This window comes from Centrocercus urophasianus, unplaced genomic scaffold (assembly GCF_019232065.1).
Source record: "Centrocercus urophasianus isolate 14NV4802_14NV808 unplaced genomic scaffold, USGS_Curo_1.0 seq_14, whole genome shotgun sequence".
Taxonomy (NCBI): domain Eukaryota; kingdom Metazoa; phylum Chordata; class Aves; order Galliformes; family Phasianidae; genus Centrocercus; species Centrocercus urophasianus.
In genome coordinates, this window is record NW_024884586.1 from 5599991 (window position 1) to 5621948 (window position 21958).

Genomic DNA, 21958 nt, shown 5'->3' on the forward strand with positions numbered 1-21958 from the left:
TATGAGTCTGGCTTGAAAATGAAAGGTTCACAACTAATCTAGTGACTGCAAACAGCTTTGGACAGATCATGCAATTTACTGCTCCGCAGACACCAGAAGCTGAATTTTCCACTCACTGAAACAAGTCACAGAATATCTACAATTTCAGCCACAGCATGATTCTGGCATAGCTGGATGTTCTCTCTGAAAGAAGGAAAATATGACCAAAATAATAGTCTTGCAATTGGAGCACTGAATCCAAAGAGTCACATGTAGCTCCTTACTCTTTAACAAGGTTCTTAAGACATTCAGGAAAGTTGCTTCAGAGTAAAGTCATCTCCTCTGGGGCGTAAATGAGCAGACAAACTCTATAACCTGTGTTCTTCCTTTGGCCACTATAGAAAGAATGGCTTCTTGTCCCAGGTTAAAAAATAAAAATAAAAAAAAATGCATGCACTATTTTGTAAATATAACTTTCTGTGACAAAGAAGTCTATTATGAATATCTTGATGCTCAAGTTAAAAGGACAGCCTGCCAAGAAAATTGTGATCATCCATCCAGTCTGCGAAGTCCTACTTTTTCCACTAGACCTATTCTGTATACCACATGCAAGCAGAATTTATATGAATTTTCCCCAAATAAAAACAGTGAGCAGACTTGAAAAGTACATCATATGCATGTACAGTTTGTCCTTGCTCTCCCAGCAGTCTCACTACTCTGTAATAGCTACTCAGGAATTGATTTCCCAAGGGGCTCATTACCTTCAATTGTGATATTCCTGTTATCTCACTAACCTCCTTTGTTACCACAATGTGGTCTGATGTGGACATTGGGGAGATAAAAAACACATGTATGTAATTTTAAACCTATGGTTGAGAGGCATAGCCTGAATGCAGCCTCAAATATAATAAAGTACTTCCCCAAAAACTGCTGCATTTAGTCATACCAAGGATTAAAAAAAACAACCCATCAGCTAATGAAAGTGATGTCTCAACCAACTTCATTATTCAACTATGTTATGTTCTTTTAAATAAGTTACAAGTCTGAAAATGACATTGTGAAATGAAGCCCATTTCATTTACCGGTTTCACTAGTTCTTTAATTAATGAATCAGGGGAAAAATAAGCCATCAAGCAATATCCTTTTTTTTGGAGACACAACATCTTTGAAGTAGTGGGAAAATGTTCTTGTTTAAGAACAGAATAAGATGGACTACAAACCTTGGTTTTCTAAACAGTCTTAGATTCAAGTCATGTTGAACAAGGTAAAGCCATTGCTGACTAACATTTGCATTTTGTTTTTGCCGTTGTATTGTTAATGCAGTAAATGAATAGAAGCATCCTAAGTCACAGTGCTCTGCTACATCAGGAGTTGGCTGGCTCCTGCTCCACATTTAACACAACTTTCAAAGAAACAGACTTAATGAATGTTTAGTCAAGCCTTAATGCTCACTGCCACCATAGCTTTAAAGCAATACCAGCTCTCCAGGGACACTTTTACCATATCTGTGTTCCACACTAAGTCTAGAGTTGTATTTATTTAGCTCCTATGATAACGTACATTTCACTGGAGAAAAAAAACCAAGAGTTTCATCCTTGTTGCAGAGTTCTCCCCGTCTGCAAGTGGGAAATTAATACTAGCCTACCTCTTTCGTAAGTCATTTGAAGATATGGGAAAAACTACTTAACACAAAGCTACTACTCTTTGCTATTGGTTGGTATGGAAGGAGAAGCAGGACACTGACTGTTTCTTCTCTTTTTTCCAACTATTTCTTTCTCTCCTCCTTAGACTAGTTCAAAAACCCACAAATGCAGGTAATGGAACTGAGGCGAGCTCTGCAGCTTGGCTCCACTGTGAAAGTAGGTTCCACCAGACTGAGGTTTGGGAGCAGCTCTGTTTGCTGGATCAGAGCCTATCTAAATGTGAAACTAGAGAGAAAGTAAAAAGAATCACTAATATAAAAATCAGTACACACAGCTATCAAAATTTCAGCCTCAATGCATCATATTGGGCTTTTACTCAGGAATCATGCTGCCTCACTACATCTTCTTACAGGTCCAGAAACCAACAGCAAGAGCCAAATGGTCAGTGCCAGCAGGAAAATGGCCCAACAGCCAGTGGAGTGGCTTCTGCTGCATATGCTGCTCTGAAAAACTGGTTTTCAGAGATGATCAGCTAAATACCAAAACCTAACGCTAGTCTGAAAAGCTTTCACAAGCAGTAGTAGAAACTTTCACTAATTCACTGGTTTCCAATCATTATGCATTTTTCTATAATTTTGGTGTAGTTTAGTTGCATTGATGTTCTTATCACAAAAAAAAAAAAAAACAACCCAAAAAAAACCATACACCTCACACACACTTAAAAGCTACAAAGCTCATCATAATAGATGAAAAAGGCCACTACCTTCTGACACATGGTAGGCAGCCTCATACATCTGAGATCCTCTACAGCATTAACATCACAAACTGCCAGGAGCATACCTTGCACAGAAGGTTTTTAGCTGCCTGAAAATTAACGTGCCACTTGCAAACAGAAAAGGCATAAAAGTGTCTGATCTAATTCTGTGGTGAAGGGAACAGCTGGAGCAACTGAGGGTGAGGGGTGTGAAGGGAGAGCCAGCTGTGTCCTTCGCTGGGGCACTGCAGAGGAGGAAGGCTGAGGAACAGCTCAGGGCATCCCAGCCAGTGCTGCAGGTGCCATCAAGCACAAACCTGGCTGCAGACGATCTCTGTAATTGCAATGGCATGTCCTAGGTTACCACATGAAACATGGCTTGTGAGGTGATTAGGGTGAAGATTTTCTTTTTAATACATTTTCTATATTGTCAATCTCTTTCCGAGCCAATTATATCCATAGTAATTAGATTTCATTTTTTTGTCCTTTCCCCAGTGCAGCAGAACAGGTTGTCATTTCTAGTCTGACTTTGCTAATTCGGGGAGAAGAAACATTACAAGTTTTTCTTCCTCAATTCAGCTACCTGCTCCTCTTTTCAGTATTGCTCCTGTTGCTCCCAGTATGTATTTGTTGCCAAGCAGCAGAGAGCTAATTAATGCAATGTCATGTTTCCTTGTTTTCTTCACTTGCTGCTTCCCTGCTTTATGCACGCTGCTCCTCACTTCAGCTTTACAGGATGAAATCCCAGAAAAAGGGAAAGGAAGACTGGCAGCAAGAAGCAAGACACTGAAAGCACAGCCTTGCACTCAACCTATACAAATACCTCATTCCCTTGAAGAACTTGCTCTTGTGAGTAAATTACCCCTTACACTTTGGCCACGGATGAGGTACTAAAACCTCTTGCCAAGCAGCTGGCAGGCTTGTGCTGTGTTGCTGTGCCTAGCCAAACCAGGCAGCTGGAAGCTAAAGCAGGCAGCCTCTCAAGAGACACAGTCACTGCAGTACTGGTGAAGCTCCTGTTGAGGGCAATTTAGAGAACTCAGTATTTGTGCTGCAGCACACGCTGGAAAAAAGGCTGCCAGATAATCTAACAACAGCTTCTGTCAATCAATTTGCTAGAATAAAAGAGAAGTCTTATTTTAAACTACCCACTGTGAACCATTTAGACACACCACCTTCTCCCCATTTTGTCTTTCTTTGCTTCCTCACAATAGTAATCTTCTTCAGAGTGGGAGAGAACAAAAAGATTTTGTCTTCCAAGACACAGACTAGTTTTGTATCAGCAATTTATTTTTTCTTCCTTTTAATACAGCAATATATGTCCCTGGTGTTGTAAGAAAAACTCGCTGTCTTCTCAGAAGGCTCCAGTATATTCCTCTTTTTGAAATGGCAGAAGGACTTGGGAAGAAATATCCCTCTCCATTCATTGTTTGAAAGCCCAGAGGATCCCACAACACAGAAGCTGACTGCACATTTTAAAATAACATCAAAGGAAGAGAAAGGGTTTAGAAGGTCAAAATAAGGCAGCCATGGCAATGCGAAGCACAGACTGGCTGCACTGCAGACTGAGTTCACCCAAGTATAGTAAAACAAGGCAAGATGTTTTCCAGCTCCCATTGCCACCATACTTCACCACTGCCCAGAGGCTGTATTTTTCTGTGCTGTTTTCTATCCCAACACTTCTGCCAAATGCTATCAAGTTATGGTGAAACAGAGGCTTGATCTAAATTTCTGCTTATAAGACTGTTGCCTGAAGAGTCAACCCAAGCGCCCTTTATACCTTAGAAAAACGAGTTAATGAAATTAATTGTGTCAGGAGCAGAAGGAATCCCCAGTATGCCTTCCAGCAGGAGAGCAACAGTTAACCTCTCATTTTCATAACTGCAGACATACCACCTTCCACTACAAGAGGAAGTGGAAAATAAGGCAGGTGTTACAAAATAAGGAACACCTCTCTGCATGCCCATCTTTGACCCAATTATCTTCTGTTTTAGCTCTGCCTTAACTGAGCAGCTCACTTACAGGGTTCCCTGCCCCACGGGATCGATGAAAGCAAGCAATTCCCAAATCTCTTATGTAACAGTGTCAGCTGGCATTTTCAAAGCCCAGAGTGGAAAGTCCAGCCACCTGGCTTCCATTAATTTTGATGAGAGATGGAAAGAGAAGTCCCCTAGTCGTTGTTGAAAAATATTCAACCTCAGAGAGCCAGCCAGGAATTCAAGTCCACTGATAAGGGCATGACACTAACAAATGCATTGCACGATACTTCTTGCACCCATGTGCCACTGAATCAGCTGAGATACTCTTTTATGTTCAGGCAGCTCAGCTATCTCCATACAGATCCCTGTCTGGCAGGCAATGGGGAGGGCTGGGGAAGTGCAGCAGATCTGTCAGTTGCAGCAGACAAGAACATCTTGTACTTGAGCTGCTTGTTGAGTAGCTTTGAGAGGCAGACAAACCGGCAGACTAATTAGATTTTTTAACCACAGTATTCAAAAGTAAAATCCTCATAACATGCTATCAACTTACACATGCCTGTTTGTGATGTCAGATCATCCCCTTCAACCACATTTAAGCTTCAACAGAAATATCAGGGAAAGGGTTAATATTCGAATGAAAAATATTCCAATTTAAATTGAGCTTTGCAGAGATTTCTGCATTCCCCTTCTTTATTTCTTAGGGTATTGTGGTTAGAACCAAAAGATCTCTGCAGGCTGGAACTGAGACTAAGGCGACTGAATGAGTTCAATATATCCAGATTTGCTGAGCACTTACTGAAAAGATAACAGAGCAGTACGCAGTGACCTGAAGGGCACTTGACAGAAGGAAAACAAGAGCAAAACAAAGTGGCACATAAATAGGAATTGATGGTTGAAAAAAGGTGGTGAGGCTACAAAACATTCCACTCTGGAATTCTGCCTCAAAGGAAGAGATGTTCATCTCACATAATCCTCTAAATAACCCTGGAAAGGCCTCCCAGCTGCAGCAGGAAGTATAAAATACACCTTTTATCACTTCTAGATTTCAAGATTTGTAAGAGCGGTGACTCATCTGATATGCCAGAGACCCAGGTTAAAGCAGCACCTATTAACAGATTTGTTCATCTTTGGTACTAATGGGAGTTTTGTATGCATGTGAAGAAAAGAATGAACAGGATTTTCTGAGTAAGCAGCAATGACTCACACTAATAGCCATTACACAAGGACACTGAGAGTACTGTAACATCATACTCACAGGAAAGCTTATGTCGCGCAGAGAAAATAAGCCAAGCATCTTTAATGGCTACATTAAATCCTATGACATCTGGCTAAATATTTATGGGTTTTTAAAGACATCTTAGTCTAGTCAGTCCCCTACACCTGAAGGAACTGTGGGTGACTGAGCTGAGAAGCCACTTGAAGGTTAAGAAAAAGGCAAAGAACGAAACCATGGTAGGTTCCATTTTTAATCTCTCTCCACTTGCTTTTGAGAACTCTCTATGCAAGTTGTTCATATCAGTTCTGTGCTGGTCCATCACGTGATCTTGCAGCATTGCTGACACCACTGTTCAAACAACTCAGCTCTTCAATAACTTACAATTGTAGAATCGTAGAATGGCTAGGGTTGGAAGAGACCTTAAAGATCATCTATTTCCAACCCCCCGCTGTGGGGATTGACCTTGTTTGATTTCAGACTCTAAGCTTTTGCATAATTATTGAAACAACACAGCTATAAACACTGCCACATTTTTGAAGGGAGATAGTTTGCTCCCTTCCCAGTGACCTGCTCACCCCATGTCTCTGAACAAGTCATTTGTGCAGGACAAACACCTCCAAGTTGGCAGGTGAGGAACAGCAGTTCATGCAGTCTTGGGCACAGTGTCAAAGCCACACTTCATCCAGATCTGAGCTGCCTCTGCGCACGTGTGGCTTTGATAACCACAGGTGCACATCCCAACAGGGCCACCTTCTGCTGAGCATCAGGCAGCATAGAGTATCAGCATAACATTCCACTGAGACAAAAAAAAAGCATTGACAGCTCATTGTACTACAAGGGCACTTCTTCCTTTGTGTGTCTGGACAGAGAGGAGAGACAGGACATAGGGAAGCACAGTGCATAGCCCTGCTGCACCCATTCTAAGCAGCACTGCAGGTTCAGAAGGCAGCTCCTGGCCCTCGCTGCAGATCTACTCTGGGACACAGGTGTGTGAGCCAGTCCCATCCCCTGCACTGAGTTATGCAGACCATAAGGATCCGTTAACTACCAGATGCTATCACCAGCTATTAGTAAGAACAATCTAACAAGGGGAATTCCTGAATAAACATGACCTGTTTTAACAATATGCAAACCATGACCAAGCAATCATGCAATTATCCCCGAAATAAAAGTTAATGAGCTAAACAGTGACTACTAGTATTGGGAAATACACATCTAGGAGTATGCTTATTTGCATGAATTGTAGTTGATCTTATTTGATAAGAATACAAATGTCCTGATTTGGTTTTAAAAATAAAATCAATTGTAAGTTTATTTAGAGAAATTTACCTGCCTGCCTGTTATACATCACTGAGCCTGTATTGATTGTTTGAGATGGAACTCATTCCAAACTGTATTGATTTAATTCATTAGCAAATTTTTAGCAGAACTTACTTGGTAGTTCTAGGCCATTAGTATGGAAGGCTTCATTTAGTGACTGTAGGACTGAAGGGAGAGCGTTGGCAAGGGGCTAGGGCTTCTCCAGTATAGAAGATTTATAGCCAACAATAATGTGAATTACCTGTTTTGGACAGAAGAGTCATCTTCCAAACAATGAATGAGGAAAAGCCAAGAGTGGAAAAAGCCTAGATATATTGACAGGGGAAAAGAAATCCAGTTGGTGAAGATAAGAGCAAAGTGAATAATTCATAAATAGTTCATCAGTCATTTTAAAAGACACTTAGGTTTGTAAAATTAAGTGCGTAAAGTAGCTCAGCAGCTTACAAAGCAACTCAAAGCCGACAGCCCTGGAGCTGACCTGTGGACCTGCCCAGCCCGGCACCCCGCAGTTCACTTCTGTGGCTTCAGCAGGGAAACAACTCAGTACTGCATCAGCTCCTGCTGGAGACAGCAGGTATGCCAAGCGCAGACGTCCTCAGCCACAGGACCACGTGAAGAGCCAGCAAATGTTTCTGCTGCAAATCATTACCTGACTCAGCCTGTGTGCCACAAGGAAACAAACCGCCGTGTACCCAAACAAAAGGCGCTCTTTGCATCTCAAACAATTCAAGCGCAGTCATTCTTTTTTCAAATTCTGGGTTTCAAGGCATATGTTCTGAAAGGCATCCCTCGATGTTGCCCCAACCAGACATTATTACTGGTAGCTGTGCAGTCAAAATTAAAACAATGTACTTGAGAAACATCTCCTGTAACCTCTCAGCCCCCCAGTCACCTTCCCTGTAAAACAGAAATACAATCTACTTGTTATGTCTTACAAAATGGTTGCAGACTGATTTTTAAATTAACATTTCAGACCGATTTTTAAATTAACATTTCAACAGCACTTTCAAGGTATAAAGGGTTGCACAGTGTTATGCAGTATCTTTGTAGCACAGGTAAATGCACGATACTCCAAACAAAGCTATTCCAAATAAAGAACGTTTCCCTTATGGCAGAGGATAGCATTCGTAAACTAAGTTGGTTCTTCAGCTGTGGTTCACATCATACCTGCTCATGTGCTTGAATAAACCAAAGACAAGCAAATAGACCGTGGCTGGTACAGCCAGAATGCAGCAAACAGTAAAAGATGAGAGAATCAATCCTATTATCCCCCAAGATGTTCGGCATACTGCAGGACACAAGCTAAACAGTTGCATAACACAGCTGGCATACTTCTCAAAACACTGCAAATTCCTTTCATCTTATGTAGAAAGCTCTGGGTTCAGGCTATGACTTACCTTGTATTCCTTTTCTAATATTTTCAATGGTTTAATTTAACATTGAATGCACAAGACATTATTTTAAGTCGAAGCGTTTTCTTGTTGCTTATGCAATGTACCTCACAGTAAGTGTTGAAAGTTCTCCCTCTCTCAGAAGCCTTTTAGAGTCCCAGCCAAAAAGCCTGACTATAGGAGTTAATGGAGAGTGGTCCTTAACTCAGCACCAGACAAGACAGTAGCTCTTACAGCAGTTACCTGCAAAGGGCTGTTGGAAAACCTTCTGAACTGCTGCAAGCAGGTCAACCATACCATAGGATTAATCCACAGTGCTGTAATACCCCTAGAAATCTTTTCTCTACAAGAATTTCACAGCTGCTAACACAGTTACTAATGCTCAGAGGAGAGTCATTGCACATACCCCATAGCTGGGTTAGTATCACGGGTTTTACACATTTCTCATCAGTGCTCCTTGAAAAGCAGGTGACCGTGTCAGCTTGGGTTCTGGCTGGTTTCTTCCTGAAGTTCTCTATGGCTGCAGCATGTCTTTAATGACTGAATGTCTTAGACAGGCACATTACTCACTGTAGTATTTCAGAGGCTGTAGTAGCTTTGTGGGCAAAATCAAAAACCTACTAAAGTTTCAGTGCCAAGCTCAAAATAATTCTTTCTACGTAGGCAAATTGAAATTCTCAAAGGCATCTTTGAAATGTGATGTGTTGCCTAAGCTAAGAAAAATTATCAGAACATCCTGAAAAATAGGAAACCTAACTAGTGCCATCAAGGTGTATAGCAAAAGGATATTTTCCTTGTTTTTCACCTACAAAAGCAATAACATCTTAAGGCAAGGGTCTAAACATTATTCAGAGACTTTGAGAAAACACCCTAGGATACTTAAAACAGACTAAGGTGCTCACTGTTGGAAAAAAAAAAAATATGTCTTTCTCTAAATATCATATATGCATCTGAACCTTACCACAAAGAAAATGAGCCATTTCTTATGAGAAGTGAGAAAAATGAAATCTACCTGGGAATCAAAGTGCTTGACCACTTGACCACGTGACAAAATGACAAAGCTGCAAACTAGCATAAAATGGCAACCTTACTGGCTCCAGCTGTTCACTTCCAGCACATTTAAGAGCTAAGCCCCAGAAACATCAGCATGAAAACTCTCCACTTCAAAGAGACAGAAGAATTGATGCTGACAAAAGAGGGTGATGAAATACCAGATATCATCACCGTAACACCTTCATTCCCTGATAAATATGAAAACACAGCAGAAGAGGGTTCTGCAGGTAGGAAGCTATCACAAGTCTAACTTGCTCCTGGGAACAAGTGAAGCAGAACACCATAAAGTGAAACTATTAACAGCCTCAGCAGGAAAAGCCGAGACAAAAGTTTGTACTGCAGAGGACTCGTGGTCAGATTTTGGAGCAGGAATCAGACGGTTTCACACAACTACACTTCACACATCAACTTGCACTCAGGTAGCAGATGTCACCTCCTATCCATAGTGCCCATGTCTCTCCAGTAAGCAAATACCTGGAAGTCCATGCTGCATCAAGAGTGCTGGCAGTAAGGAGGGCAATCACCTTATTTGGCCCCAGGTCTGTCCTCTTGGTGAAGCCTCATTCCAAACAGCAGTGTTTCCAGCAAGTTGCCCTTGCTTGGGAGGTGCAGCCCTGGCATACCTGGAAGGGAAGAGAGGGGCTGTGTCTGACAGAAAGAGAGGTAGCATAGAACATAGAAGTCAAGCAAACAAGTCCTTCCTCTCTCTGTTTAGAAGAGGAAAATCCTAGGAAACACAGTGACAGAAAAGTCATAGTACAAATTTGAGGCTGCAGTGATTTCATGATAGCAGGTACATTTCCATAAGGTCTCTGGTCCCCCCAAATTGCTTCTGTCTTCCTCTGGGTAGCATGTCCTTCCCATTTAGAGGGTTCTCTTAAACCTAAGGACTCTTCTAGTAATTACTGCTACTGCAGGGCTGTGCACAGAGGAGAGAACAGGCCCTCTGTGTGCTACAGCCAGGGTCTGACTTCTTGAGACAGGCATTAGATACTTAACATACAAGGGCTCTCCAAAAGTAATGCCTCTTATTTTATTGTATCAGCCTATAACTTAAGAGGCAGATGATGATGGTATGGCAGTAGAGGTTGAACCTTCCTACCTATAATCTGTTACATTTTCTTGTGTGACAGACGGCAGCAGAAGGGCAGTCTGACAAAATGGTGTCTGACATGGGAGTGTGGATTAAGCAAAGGTGTGGAATTGAATTCCTCCACATGGAAAAAATGGCACCCGTTAACATTCACATACTGTTATTGTGCTCTTTTTATGTGTTGTTATTTCCATGGAAATAAATAGTTGGCATTACTTTCAGAGTGACCTATGTATAAACACACAGCTAGCATATTTCTCTGTGTTTTAGCAAATAAGAGTTTGTATATATATAATAGCATAATGTTTACAGCACATACTACATATGATTGTAACTATAATATGAATAAGTTGTAGGACATTACAACAAAAGAGTCTAGAATGCACTGGTAAGCATAATCCAGAAAATAAAATTGATGTGAAAGGTTTTCACCAAACAACGTGAATTCATCTAACATGAAACAATCACTGAAATGTCTGGGTTTGGACATCTAGTTGCCATCCATTTTGCTAAGAAGCCCAGCTTTTCAAGGACTACTTTACCTACCGCGTCTTTCCATATAAACTACAGTGAAAACACGAAATCCTGAGCTTAACATTTTGTGGCACTCAGAGCTTTCGGTCTTCAGTGATGAGTTATTTTGAGTGCTTCAGTTCTGATGTGCTCAGCTGAATGCTCAGATGGTAAAAACTCATCCGCTCCTTGAATTTAAAACTCTGGAACATCTCTTGTGGAGCAGTCAGAAATTGATGTTGCAAAAATCCATGGTCAAATACGAAAAAGCTTGGTCTGTGCCTCCATCAAGGAATTTTACAACTATTTTTGCTACAGTATTGCTCTGAGGGAGAAAATGAAGTAGGGACTTCACCTGTGCAGGTTCTGCTTACCTCTGTATGCTGATATTTTCTGAATCTTCCCCTTAGTCTTACATAGGAACCATCAGTATCCTACTGAATGAGCCTATCAGTCTGCTCACGGAAGACAAGCAGGTAGATTTCACACCTTGCTCAAGGGTGGTTATGTAGCCAGCCTAGCCACATTTTAAAGATCTGAGAGCTGCTTATTCTAATTTGTCTCGAAGCAAAAGCATCGTTGTCTAAATGCAAGCACAATCTGGCACATACTCCAAACATCTTGGCTTAAAATCTACAGGAAGTAAAGACTGCCTTGTTTATTATGTTAGAGTGTTCTGTATTCAGAGCAAGGACTCACTGCATATTTCAAGTGTCTCCTTGTGGAGTTTTGCACTTGGCAATTTCACACATTGGAGTGTTTCTTCTTGTAAAAAATAAGTAAATCGGGTGTGCTCTTTCTATGGAGTTAAAGACCAACAGGCATTCTGCCTTCTCCACACTTGTAAAAATTTCATTCCTTGAGTGTATATTCCTTGTACATCTGATGTTGGTGAATCAGCCCTCACTTGAGTGGGCCTGAGAGGCTACAGAACTATTTCATCTGTGCTTTGAAAGCCTTCTGGCACCCCAGTAATGAGATATAGGTTTGAGAGAGGCTGTACTTCTTAGAATCGTGAGTGTATGAATTTAGCCACTCTTAGGCAAGTCACAGTGCAGAAGCTGTAGCAAAAATGTAAGTAGAAGGGATTCCTGAGTTAACAACTGAAGAGTTTTTGTGCATGCTTGTATGAGAGTAAGACTTGTCAACCAATCATCTATTTTCACACTTTTGAATTCCAAACGTGAGTCTTAGGCAGATACATACCTAGCTTAATCTGGCTGCGCAGGATCATAAGCACGAGCACATGCAATTTCTATTCAGTCTGGAAGAAGAAAGACAAAAACAACTCCTAAGCCATAGGAAACCTTAGAACTAAGCATATTTTGCAAAATCTTTGAGTTTTCCCAGTTGGATTCTGCCAAGCTCTAGTCAGGAATTCCCCTCTCTTGTTAAGGAGTTGCATAAGAAATGGATCTTCCTACAGCGAAGGACTGGCAGTGAGTTAGAGAGGGAGGAAGTGTGATATTCTCAAGAGATAAAATAGCATCTAGTACAAAGGTAGTGAGGCAAGATCCTGAAAATCATAACTCCTGACACTGCCACCAGTCACCGCTACAAAACTCTTCAGCTAAGAACAGAAATTGTGCCTAGCACATAGTGTACAAAGTTACCTAACAGAAAAGACTGAAAAACCTAGTAATAATGAGCAGTTGCAGAAAAAGTTGCCTAGTTTCATTCGTCATGCTCCAGTGTATGAGAGATTAAATGGCTTCTCAGTTTCTTTAATTCTAGAACATTTGACAGAACTGACAGCATAAATGTCTGTAGCATCATCTGAAAATGAGATTAATAATTATATTGATTTTATGCAGCAAAGTATGAGAATATGAGAACATAAGTCTAGGACTCGTGAAAAATTTGAATGTTTTGTGGCTGTTAGCTTAGAAAAAAAGGAAAACATCTACAAATTTCCAAATCCATAGCTGTCTGTGACAGATAAGACAAAAGCAAACACGCTTAAAATGTAGCAGAAATGATTTATGTTAGGCATTAGGAAGGAATAATTACAGATAAAATATTGTGAAGTACTGGGCTAAATTTCTTGCAGAATGTTTGGAATATTCACCACTGAAGGTCCTTAAAAACAGCCAATTTAGCTATCTTTAGACAATGAACAAAGACAGCTTTGGGACAAGGACATGGCCAGATAACATTTGGAGGTCCCTTCAAAAATACAAGTTTCTGCAGTCCCTTGAAGAAATGCAACATTTCCTTTCAACACTTGCAGCTCTTTCTGCAGTGTCCCATATACTTAGGTGCAGAATTCTTGGGGCACTTTTGGATAAGGAATCCATACGTGTTAAGATGACAATTTCGCACTGAGCTGTTGCTGAGCAATATGAAACATTTCTCACTCCCGCCATACTATCTCTATACAGTTCTCCCTAGCCAGACTAGGCAGCTAGCAAGAAAGCTTACAAAATAAATTCACATCCCTGCGTTGACCATGCATGGTGCTCCTACTAAATCACAAGATTGAATCTATCCTAAATAAGACTGGAAAACTTGCCTGTGACCTAAAAAGAACCATTCCAAACGTTGCCTGGTGACCAGCTGGCTGGCCATGTGGTTACAGAGAAATACTGTACGTACTACACTTCCAGTTCTGATTCAGTCTTGCTTATCCCTGTAACTACCTTCTCAAAGCACATGGCTGCCTGCTAGGACTAACATTTGAGAGATCTGCTTCTCATTTACTTATTGCAATGTCAACACCGAATAACTTAAGCATATTTTCCACAGATGACTGCACATTTTTTTTAATATGCTGTTTCATGTCTGCATGCCAGTAAGCGTTCCAAGATTTTTCTGCAAGCTGTCATATATTTTTGGGGGACATTACATAATCATTTCATCCATGAGCTGCTAGTTGGACTAGCAACTTATCTGACTACAGAGCAAGCTCTGTTTATCTGTAAGTTTATCTATAAGAAGTCTTACTTCTTTCATTAGCCTCAGCTAAGATGCATGACTTTGAACAACCTCATGACTGAACCAGTGTGTTCACAGAAGTGAACTGTATTGATTGTCTTTATTATACCACTGACAGAAGAAAGACAGACAGATGGACTACTAAGGTGGTCACCTGTCCCTTCAGAGACAAAGGCTTGGCAGTTACATCTGATTGTGCCCTTGTGTACTTATTTCACACCTTCAAATGGATTTTCCCCCTTTCAAACACTTTCAATTTCATAATTGTCACTCAGAAGATCTGCACACATCTTATATTAGGATTAGTATTAAGGAAATGTTGCCCAAGTGGCTTTTTTGACAAAGTCCTTGCTTTTGCTCACTTTCACAGCACTAGCAGGTTGCTAGTATCGTGTGCCCACATTTAGTCATTTCATCAGTCATACAGATTCAATATTTCTTTCAAAAATTCAGCAAAATTACTTAGATATTCAGAATGAATCATTTGCTTGAATCAGGATCCATATCTCTAAGTGAGGCTGGAGAATCAGTCTTGACAGATTACGGAGTTGTTATAAAGTTCAAGTAGCTTTCATTTAACTCAAGCTTTGGCTGAGCTGTGACGAAAAGATTTCTCTATTGTTATAAATTTTGTTAATATCTGAGCTAAGTTTTGAGTGAAGAGTGGTTAAAATATAGTCTTAAAAGTAAGTTAGAAAGGCAAAGCTCAGCTCAGTGATTCATGTCACAGACAGGCAAAAGCTGGCAACTTCAAGCAGGCTTAACAGGAGTTCCAGACACAAACTTTAAATAGATGAATACTGATGCTTTATAGAAAACAAGCTCATGAGTTACCAGACCTGGGATTCTTTTCAGCTGAGAGAAAAAAAATAGAAAAATGAAGCATGTAGGATCTCAATAGTGTCATAACTTACATTTATGTAAGCACTGCAGCACTAATGGCTCCACCATTCCTCCTTTGGAGATGAAGATTTATGATCAGAATGTTTTCTGCTCCCATTTTAGTCTTGCAAAGTCCTTGGTTCTCTTGTGGGAGAACTTCATGCTCAGAGGCCCTGTTCATACTAAGAAGACAACTTCTTAGCTTCTGTGCTTTGTATATTCAACAGGACCAGGATAATTATGATCTAGTAGATTAAGTATTTTTGTCACTAAAACCATAACTCACCAGAATAGAGTAGCAGAAAGTCAAGGTGCCACTTCTATCGAAAATGTTCTGATGCTTGTAGTTAAAGCAAAATGCTATCTTCCTCTATCTTTCATTCAGAGGTAGGATAGGGTAGAACTTTATGAATTTCCCTGCAACATGAGAGGGATTAAGAATCACTTTTTAGAAAATACTTCTGTTTGCAGTTGCAAAGTCTGGCAAACCTCCTGTGAGTGTCATCTGTTCCTTTTCTCCTCTCTAGCTTCAGCCAGAATTGTTATATGTTTCTGAGCAGTACCAAAGGAGAAGAGTCCCCATCTGCAGTGCGCAGTTTCTACCAACTCACGCTGAACACGTGATCTAGAATGAGTAATGAATGGTGTGTTTTGTAGCTAACTGTTTCCTAGAAAACAGACTATGTGGTAACTGAAACTTGATTTGCAAAAGCAGGGCTCCTGCTGCCACCACCTACTTCTCTTGCCTGTGGTCCAAGAGCAGTGTCTCTATTACAAAGGACTCGGTCAAGGCTTCCCTTCACAGGTCTCCACGCACACTGAGTGGACATCAAGCTACTGTCAAACAGCAGACAGAGCCAAGCTCCGGGATGTTTGCTGTTTCACTTTTAAAAAGTAGATAAGCAATGGTACAAAAGATTCAGGAATACATGCTTGAAGGCAAGAAATAAGCCAGACGCTGGAAAAGAGACTCAATCATTTAATTTCTATCCCAATGTTTTAAAAACCAGCCTTTACTGCCTATTCTGCATTGAAACCTGGTAATGCCAGGCATTATATTAATGAATTCTAGTGGGCTATTGGGCTTATTTTTAAAGTGGAACATAAAAATGCTTCTTATCTTCAAGATAAGAACTGTCTCAGAAATGCAAGATGAAGTACTGTTTTAAAAGGTGATTCTCAGAAGCAGGCAGTCACACTTAGGTATTTAATACTACCCGGTCCAATCCTCAGACTTTTTCTTGAATCAACCTGGTCTCCTAATCCTCGTGTATTACAACCTTTATCCGTGTTTTTTATTCATCTGTTTCCTTTCCACAATGAATGGAAATATACTGGCTGATCATGAGAGGCTAGATCTGATTCTGTTATCTTGCACCTTTCACAGCAATGCAAAGCAGGTGTGAAACACTACTATATATGAACTAACTTCCTATTCACATGGCACTGACAAAAATGGCTGGGCTAGATACATGGCAGCGGAGAAGCAGGCCATATAGAAATACACACAGATGTATGTATGATATGTATATGTATGTACATACATATATATTGTTATCATAGAACAGCTTGGGTTGAAAGGGATTTAAGAGATCATCTAGCTTCAAGCCCCTGCCACGGGCAGGGTTGGCACCCATGAAATCAGGCACCAGCTCAGACTGCCCAGAACTTCATCCAACCTAGCCTAAAGCACCTCCAGAGATGGCATCCACAGCTTCTCCGAGCAGCCTGTGCCAGCACCTCATCATCCTCTCAGGAAAAAATTTCCTCCTGACATCTAATCTAAGTCTCCCCTTTCAGTTTAAAGCTGCAGTATAAATTAGATGGTGAAATTCTCCACTTTATGGGCATGATGCATTTTAGCATGTTTCAAAATAGCCTTGTTGAAAAATAGAACCTCTATTAGCAGAAATTATGCAGAAGTGTAATTTTTTTTCTCTTCATAATGAAGGCATTTTAACAGAATTTACATTTTAATCAAAACATCCCTTTAAAAGTCTTTCTGCCTTCTCATATGGTTTCTGCCATTCTGGACAATCTGAGAATTTTCTTTGTTGGTATTAAAGACAGAAAAAGCAATGGAAGCACCATCTCCGGGCTAAGTAGGAATCATTCACATGTGTCAAAGCAGATAAAAGAGTTTTGATCACTTCAAACACATTACCACGATATTTTCTTTAATTATAGAACATTTTAGCTGCCATTATGTAACTCAATAGCACATGACATCACTCTTTTACCCCAGCAGATTCTGGTCCTAGAGATTCTGAGAGATTCTGTTGTAAAATGTAAGCAGAAGGAAGATTAAGAAACGCTAAATATCACAAGAACAATCCACTGAATCAATCTGGGTTTGGGCTGTTACTACTGATATAGAGATAGCCTTATTTTCCAAGACAGAAAACAGATAAAAGTCCAAAATCTTCACTAGATTTTACCAGCTTTGCTCATCTCTGGATTTGTCTAGCTATCATGTTAGGCATGATAGCTGATTTTAGTTTTTTGATAGAGGGATAATGATATATCATTAGTATATTTTTATGCCAATTATATATTACATTATACATATATTACGTTCATTTACAGAAGGCTTCCAAATTTCTACATCCAATCGTGGGTAAATGCACCAGAGGTGGATGCCAGTGAATGAACTATCAGGTGTGGTTCTCATTCACTTCTGCACTTCTTTGGATCAGCCAAAGGACTGGGAAACTCTAATGGGACGTTTATTAAGAGGCTGCTCAGTAGTTGCTCTGTGTGTAGTTTAGTAGAACTTTCTGGTCTTTTTAAAGTCCCTTTTGTGGGATGCCTTGGTAGGAAGAACACTGAACACCAGTTTCCATCTTATGAGTGGCCCTGTGGCAATGGAGGCAGGAGCCTTCTGCAAAAAATCTATGTTACGTTACCAAAATGTTGTCACAAAACAATTGTCTCCTTTGCGGCTTACAGGGCACATCTGCTTCCCTGACCACTGAGCTGCTATATCTCGAGGATATTTCTGGATGTCTATACATTGCTGAAGTACTGTAATTTGCTTGTACAAAACAACCATACACTACAGAAGCTGTAAATTTCACAGAATCATGGCATCACAGAACAGTAGGGTTTAGAAGGGACCTTTGGAGATCAACTAGTCCAACCCCTCTGTAAAGGAGGCTCCCTGCACAGGAAAGTGTCCAGGAAGGTTTTAAATATCTTCCAGAGCTGTGAAATGTAGATAGCACAAGGCACATTCTAGACCTGGCAAGATGTAAAAATACTCATTGGGACACATTGGTATAATTGTTACATTTAAAATCAAGAGCCTTTCAGTACTGAAGCGTGGAATGGCTTAGGAGTATTTTTTCTTCTCAAACACAAAGTAGTCTTTATGATTAGATAGTAATTTGACAGTGAAAAAAAATACGAAATTGAGATCCATCTTGTCAGTAACATTGCTTGGAGTCAGTTTTATGAAATCTTGAAAGCAGACCTACAGCTCCAAAGAAGCAAAGCATTTAAGAACACACCTGTATATGTGAAGGAACTCTGCATGTTCTTAAATACAGACAGAACCATTCATGCTCATTCAACAGATACTTCCCTGCTCTGCTGAACCAGAGACTAAAAGTTCTCAATTCCCCTCAGAAACCAAAGAGAACGCTCACAGCTAACAGCAAGAGAGAGGATGGTTGTGATGTTCTCTACTGATAACACTGCTGGCATGTACCACTGCAGAGAATTTAAATATCCTGTCAGAATTGGTCATTTCTTCCCTTCACTGCAGGAAAACAGCACTTTTTAACACAGTTGATGTGAAAGAGCAGCCTGACAGTTATCCTAAGCAGGAAAAACTCACTCGGGAGATGTATTCATATATGAGAAGAATCACATTGTGAGTCAGCATAAAAGGGCCTTTTCACAGATCCCTTAAAATGCAAAATGGTTCAATTCCCCTCTCTGCTTCTTATCGGCAAGTGCTACCTGGTTTAATGAAGTGTCAGCATTTCCTTCTGCATCCTGAATTCTCAAGGCTCCAAAACTCTACAGTAAAAATCTGCTCCAGGCTGAAATGGAGCAGCCATGCTCCAAGGCTGCTGGGAACATATTCCTGAATTCTTGTTGAAAAATGTTTTTTGGTTCTTGTTTTACTGATACTCAGAAAATTGGGCAACTAACCCTTGCTTAATTATGATCTGAACATTAACAATATCATGCACAAACTGACTTCGACCACTCAAAAGACTCTTTGACTTATTTTTCAGAAAGACTGTTGAGGATTGGTGAAGTCAGTAACAAAAAAATGAAAACTGGGCAACCTGATTCAGCTGTGCATATCCCTGTTCATTGCAGGAGAGTTGGACTAGATGACCTTTAAAGGTCCTTTCCAACTCTAAGGATCCTATGATTCTATAACATATAGGAGCTGTTTACCTAGGATCACAAAGCACATACCACAACTTATCATTTTTTAACCTATTGTACAGATGAAGACACTTTGCCTCGAGAAATTTCCCTAATAGGACAATCCAATAAAAAGATACCAGCAGTCCTACTTCTTACCTTCCCTAACCTCTAGTTTGCTTATCTTCCTAGACTACCATATTAAGCTGTGATTTTAGCACATATTAACATGTACATTGGACCATCACATAAGAATGCTCTGATAGACTGATGCAAGAGAAGGTACTTGGTTTTGTATCTGTGACAGTGGGTAAGTTTCTCATCTGTTTGGCAGTAAGGCTGGATTGAAAATGGAGAAAAGCCTGTTTGCTTCTGTATCCTTCCAAGCTTATTTGCTCATACTGCTTAAATACTGGCACAGGCTGCCCCAGCTATGGAGATACTCAGGATCAGACAAGGCCCCAGGCATGCCTGAGTCCAACTTTGAAGTTGTCCCAAATGACCTACAGAGGACCTTTCCAACCTAAATAATTCTGTGATGTCTCTCTATTAAACAGCTTACCTTAAACTTGGCAAATACTTGCTTTTGACTTTGTTTGCTAATAGGGAAGGTCAAGTGCAGTTTTGTACTATGTCTACCTAAAAGAGCAGATAGGAGGAACTTCTCGATTGCAGGAGAGCATTGGTAGCAAGAAGCAGAAGTTATTTTTAACTACTCTATTCCTTTGGCAGTGATTTGTTTCAGATTATTGCTCTGCATTTACTGGCAGCAGACAATTAAAAGAAACTAGCTCTTTTTAACCTCTGCTCTGGCTACACTACTGAAAAAGGGACAGTACAATTAATGGAATACTACGAGAGTATCTAAATAATATTTTAATTTATATAGTTCTTCTGTTTATACAGTGATCTACTTGATCTATTAAAAGAGGATTGAGCAGAGAGAGAAAGTGTGGTCGTTAGAGTTGCTAATTTCATCCTGACTGTTCCCCTCAGTTATTATGGAATATAACCAAGGGATCTCTTCTAAGATGAGGAGAGCAGGAGCTGAAGCAGAAAAAGCAAATAATTCTTACAAAAACATTCACTGACTTTGGGGGCTGCTTCCATCTTCAGCATAACTTGGTTAACCAAACTGAAGTCATGTGTACTGCAGGAAAGCTTGGTTTGGTAAGTGCCTGTTCCTTGACCTGTCCCTAGGATTTAGTAATATAACCTAACAATGCCAAACCAGACTCTGATCCTTACTGTGGAAGCCACCTGAGACTGCCATTTGCATTTACCAGCACCTTACTGAGGAATCTGAAGTGCCACAGCTCTCACCTGGCTGGGAGCAAGAGGCAGCCACCACACCTCCGACACAGTGCTGTGAAAGGACTCCTGCATGACCACTGTCCTGGGAGGTGTTCACTATCTTTAAGACCAGAAAGACTCAGTTTAGGCAGGTACAATTTAACTATGTTCTTAAACTGAAATACCAAAGAAAGCTCTGAGATTCAAATGCTTGCTTAAATTCATACTCACACTGAAGTACTATCTGTATAGGAATGGACATCGGCATGTACTTGTGTACTGGTTTCCCTTCAAGTTTGAATGTCAAGCTATCTTTGCTGGTGAGACTTGGCACCTTCAGTCCAGAGGAAGAAGGCTTGGTATAATCTTCAGTTCTAGCACAGCTCTTGTCTCTCTTTTTTGTCAGAATCAAAGCTTCTGTGCTTAACTTACTGCTTAACATTTCTCTCATATCTTTCTTTTCACAGTACGTGGCATTTGCCTCCCTCTTCTTCATTCTGGTCTCCATCACCACCTTCTGCCTCGAGACCCACGAGAGATTTAACCCCATTGTGAACAAGACAGAAACTGAATTCATCGGGAATGACACCCAGGTGCGGCACTACAGGGAAGCAGAGACCGAAGCCTTCCTCACCTACATCGAAGGTGTCTGTGTGGTCTGGTTTACATTTGAGTTCTTGATGAGAGTCACTTTCTGCCCAAACAAGGTGGAATTTATCAAAAACTCTTTGAACATCATTGACTTTGTGGCCATACTGCCTTTCTATCTAGAGGTTGGACTCAGTGGCCTGTCTTCCAAAGCTGCTAAGGATGTCCTGGGCTTCCTCCGCGTAGTCCGTTTCGTGCGAATCCTGCGAATTTTCAAGCTGACCCGCCACTTCGTTGGGTTGCGGGTCTTGGGACACACCCTCCGTGCCAGCACAAACGAATTCTTGCTGCTCATCATATTTCTGGCATTGGGCGTCTTAATCTTTGCCACGATGATCTATTATGCCGAGAGAATAGGTGCTAAACCAAATGACCCTAGTGCCAGTGAACACACACACTTTAAAAACATCCCCATCGGCTTCTGGTGGGCTGTTGTCACCATGACGACCCTGGGCTACGGAGACATGTATCCTCAGACTTGGTCAGGCATGCTGGTGGGGGCCCTCTGCGCTCTCGCTGGCGTGCTGACCATTGCCATGCCTGTCCCTGTCATTGTGAACAATTTCGGAATGTATTACTCCTTAGCTATGGCTAAGCAGAAGCTACCAAAGAAAAAAAAGAAGCATATCCCGAGGCCACCCCAGCTGGGATCCCCCAATTATTGTAAATCTGTCGTAAACTCTCCACACCACAGTACTCAGAGCGACACTTGCCCACTGGCCCAAGAAGAAATTTTAGAAATTAACAGAGCAGGTAGGAAACCTCTTAGAGGAATGTCCATCTGACCGTTAACCTCCATCCCGCGTAGTGATTTAAGATTCAGCCAGACTGCTTTCTTAGAGCAATGGGTAGCACATTTATCCATTCTAGTCCCACC

The 21958-nt window shown here is 40.8% G+C and overlaps 1 protein-coding gene across 4 annotated transcripts in view; it reads left to right on the forward strand.

Moving 5' to 3' along the window:
- Positions 1 to 21958, forward strand: part of KCNC1 (potassium voltage-gated channel subfamily C member 1) — a 99862-nt gene that overhangs the window by 60806 nt on the left and 17098 nt on the right. For 3 of the 4 annotated variants that reach the window (XM_042814390.1, XM_042814388.1, XM_042814389.1), the window contains exon 2: positions 20901 to 21834. In XM_042814390.1, coding sequence (XP_042670324.1) covers positions 20901 to 21834 — 934 coding nt within the window. The remainder of the gene's footprint in view (positions 1 to 20900; positions 21835 to 21958) is intronic. The other variant, XM_042814387.1, reaches the window with a different exon arrangement.